General features: G+C 47.5%; 1 protein-coding gene across 1 annotated transcript; it reads left to right on the forward strand.

Moving 5' to 3' along the window:
- The first annotated feature begins 2,727 nt into the window (after positions 1 to 2,727).
- LOC148923135 (uncharacterized) lies at positions 2,728 to 3,315 on the forward strand. The gene has a single exon (XM_089061402.1). The coding sequence runs from the start codon at positions 2,728 to 2,730 to the stop codon at positions 3,313 to 3,315; it is 588 nt and encodes a 195-aa protein (XP_088917528.1).
- The last annotated feature ends 482 nt before the right edge of the window (positions 3,316 to 3,797 follow it).

The raw sequence follows: 3,797 nt of genomic DNA on the forward strand, positions 1-3,797 counted from the left end.
AGGTTCTGGCCCGCCGCATGGGGATCTGTTGGGGCCCGCCCCTTCATGCGAGCTTGGGATACATAGGGGGTGAGGGGGAGCTGAGGGGCTTCCCAGCTCGAAGTTCTGGCATAGAGACTTTGTTCTTCCTCGAGTGAGAGGGGGGAAGTCTTCTGGCGAAAACAGGAAGTTGAGAGTCGGAGCGGAGAGGGTGTCGGAGGGCTGCCACGGTACTCTCGTGATGCAGGGGTTGCTCTGTTTTTCCGGGTGAGGCAGGGGATTCGCCGCACCAAGTGGCTGGGCCATGTAGGAGTCAAGGCTCTCGGCTCGACTGGGATCAGCAACCCAGAGGAGGGAATCCAAGTTTTGAAGTTTGAGGGTTGTGTCAGCCGAAGAGGGGCCAGGTAGAGCCGGGGATGTGCAGTGGCCTTGGGGACCCGGCTGGGTATTTTGAGTAAATTCTGGGGTGGGAAAGGTGACAATAGCTCCTGGGTGAGATGTTTCCCCTTTAAAAAAAACCACCATTTGGGTAGACCGGGGTGGGACCTCCTTGCCTAGGGGGACTTCACCGGCCGGCGACGCAGGTGGCGAAGTCAGAGTGCCCACCGGCAGCTGCTCGACAGTCTGGTTGTCTTCTTGCATATCTGCTACCTCCGTGCCAGCTGGGCAGAGGTGGTCCTTTTTGGAACTATCCAAGCTATGGTTGACCGAACTAGCCGTTACTTCCATATATGGAAAAAGGTTGGTTGGGCTTTCACAACTAGAATTTGTATCTTTCCTAATAAGGTCAACTGGGTCAGCAGGCTGTACCGGCGGCCCCTCAGAGCCTGCCGAAGGTATGGAGGCATCAAGTTCCGTCGCCACTTCTGGAAGAGAGCCGACCGGTTGAATGAGCGCCTGCACCGGTGATTTCCCGGAGGGGTTATCGGTGCCATGCGCCTCACACTTAGGGGGGGGAACCTCCGGTAGAACAGGGGGAGGCTCAAGAGGTTTTGTGCGAATTTCCGAGACGGGGAAGACGTTGACCATGTCGGCCACCTCCGACAAATCTGAGAGCAGATTGCGTCTGTTCCGAGACTCTCCGCTCCGTTCCTCAATGGTATCAAGGTGTGCAGACTTCTTGAAAGCTTGCTTAAGTTCCTGCGACGGGGAGAAAGAAAATCTCTTCCGTCCGCCCTCTTTGAAGAGAGGCTTAGGGGTCGATTTCCTATTCTTGGACCGTTTGAAAATTCCTTCTTTTTTGGCCGGAGTCGCGTCGGCTCCAGAGATAGTAGCGGCTCGGAAAACAACCAGGGAGGGAGCGCCACCACCGTCATCAGGTTCTTCCATGGATAGCCGGGGGTAGAGCTCAGCACCGGCAAGGGTTCCTGGTTCGGTCTTTTGGAAGAGAGAGGGGGCTTCGGTGTCAACCCCGGGGGAAGGGGAAAAACTGGTGGCGGGAGCTTAGATTAAGGGGCAAGGGAGAAGGAGAGGAATTGGGGGTGGCATCAAAGAGGGACAAGAGAGCGGCGGTTTGAAAGGGTAGCGTGACGGAGGGGCGGTTGGGGAAGGAGCTCTAGAGAGGAAATTCTAGAGAGAGAGACAATCTAAAATTCCCTACACTTTTTTTTTCGATTGGACATCAAACTACTCTTGGCTTTTAAGACGTGTCTTTATGCTATCTACTGAAAGACTAGGTCTTGATAAAATACTATTTCTTAATCTACATATGTTAGCATTGAGCATACGGTATTGATTATGCACTACTTTGACTTATCAAATGGTGCGGGTTTTTCGCAACCCAATAATCCTGATATATTGCTATTATGTTGAAACGTGCGCGAGGTGAGTCTCGTTTGATAATGTCCTCAAGAGGAGCTCGAACAAGGTTTTATTATTCGGAAAACTGGCCAGTTGGAGTTTTATTACTCTATGAATAATAAATAAATGTTTCTTGCTAAGCCCACTCTTGGAATTAATAAGATATTAATTAATTAAGTCCATAGCAGACATTAATTAATTAATGGACATTTATATCTTAAGCGCGGGAAATAAATAATAAATAACGGAAACTCGGATTACTTGTAATTTCGGATTTGGATGGGGAGAGTTCAATATTACTTCTGTAGTGGCTGCTCGTAATATTCCAATATAAGCTTGTATTAAATTGTGGGTTCAATTTAATTAGTAAAAAGCTAATTGGGGGAGCCCATATCCAAAACCTTCCATAGATCCCTGTCTGGGCCCAAAAGGGACTTAATATAAATAGGAGAATAAAGGAGACATAAATCATTATTATTATTACTCATAATTTTCGTCCCCCTCTACCTAGAGGAGTTTGAATTTCTCTCCTAATTGGAGAAAGATTTCTTCTGTCTTCTTTATTCGAGTTCTAGTATTTTGATAAGATCAACCACCCACTCCGTTATCGAGATACAGTTCGGGAACCAGAGAGAAGATCCGTGGTCTAGTATTGAAGATCATCACGTGGAGAAGGCGCGAGCAATCGACGATTCTTTGGAGAATCAAATCGGTAACTCTAAACCGTAGAAATCATGTTTAGGATTTATTTTCTATGAGCATGAATTATTTGCGTTCTAGCATGCAATTATCTGTTTAACATGTGAATTGATTAATCGCATAATCGGTCAAATAGATCCTACGTCTGATTTATTTGTTTTGTACAAGTCTTCCGCTGTGCAAAGGGCACCAAACCCCAGCATAAAGTACTTTTTCGAGCAAAAAAGGTTTAAACATGCGACAACGAAGATGACTCGAATTGGTGAAGGACTAGACTATGGCATCAACTACCACCCCGACAAAGCAAACGCAGTGGCAGATGCTCTGAGACGGCGGAACCATCCCCAACTAGCTACTTTTATCACCGAAGAAGAAAGTCTGATACGCGAGTTCAGTAAAATGAGATTGGAAGTGGTAAGGGCACCTGAAACAATGGAAGGCCGAATTGCCACTTTAGTGGTTGAACCTAATTTGAGAACAAGAATCGTTGCAACACAACGGATGGATGCGAAACTAGAGGAAATTCGAATTGAAGTAAGAACTGGCGAATCTAGGAATTTTAGCAAGGAATCTGATAATGCCCTCACCTTTGAAGGAAGACTGTGTGTACCAAATTACGAGGAACTCAAAAACGAAATCAGGAGTGAAGCACATGAGATTCCCTACACCGCTCACCCGGGAAGTACGAAGATGTACCAAGACTTGAAGAAGTCCTGTTGGTTGAATGGCATGAAGAGGGATATAGCAGCATTTGTGGAGCACTACTTGGCCTGCCAACAGGTGGGGGGCCTTACATCAACGACCGTATGGGAAGTTACAACCATTGGAGATACCTAAGTGGAAATAGGAGCACATCGCCATGGATTTTCTGACGGCCTTGCCAAAGACCCTAAAAGGGAACACCGCCATTTGGGTGATTATAGACCGACTCACCAAATGTACGCACTTCATACCGATCCCCATAACCCACGGATCGAGCAAGCTGGCCCAGATTTACATAAAGGAGATCATGCGATTGCATGGAGTCCCAGTGACGATTACGTCCGATCGTGACCCGGAGTTCACTTCAAGATTTTGGATAAGTTGCAACGCGAGTTAGGGACTCGACTGAATTTCAGTACAGCATTTCACCCGCAGACCGATGGGCAGTTCGAGAGAACGATACAAACTCTCAAGGATATGTTAAGAGCTATGGTACTTGACCGAGGAGGAAGTTGGGAAACCGCGCTACCTCTGATTGAATTCGCTTACAACAACCGTTTAAGGCGACGATCAACATGGCGTCGTATGAAGCACTACTACTGGGACGAAGTTGGCGA

This window comes from Salvia hispanica, chromosome 6 (assembly GCF_029641045.1).
Source record: "Salvia hispanica isolate PSC_SH4W2 chromosome 6, Shi_PSC_v1, whole genome shotgun sequence".
NCBI classification, from domain to species: domain Eukaryota; kingdom Viridiplantae; phylum Streptophyta; class Magnoliopsida; order Lamiales; family Lamiaceae; genus Salvia; species Salvia hispanica.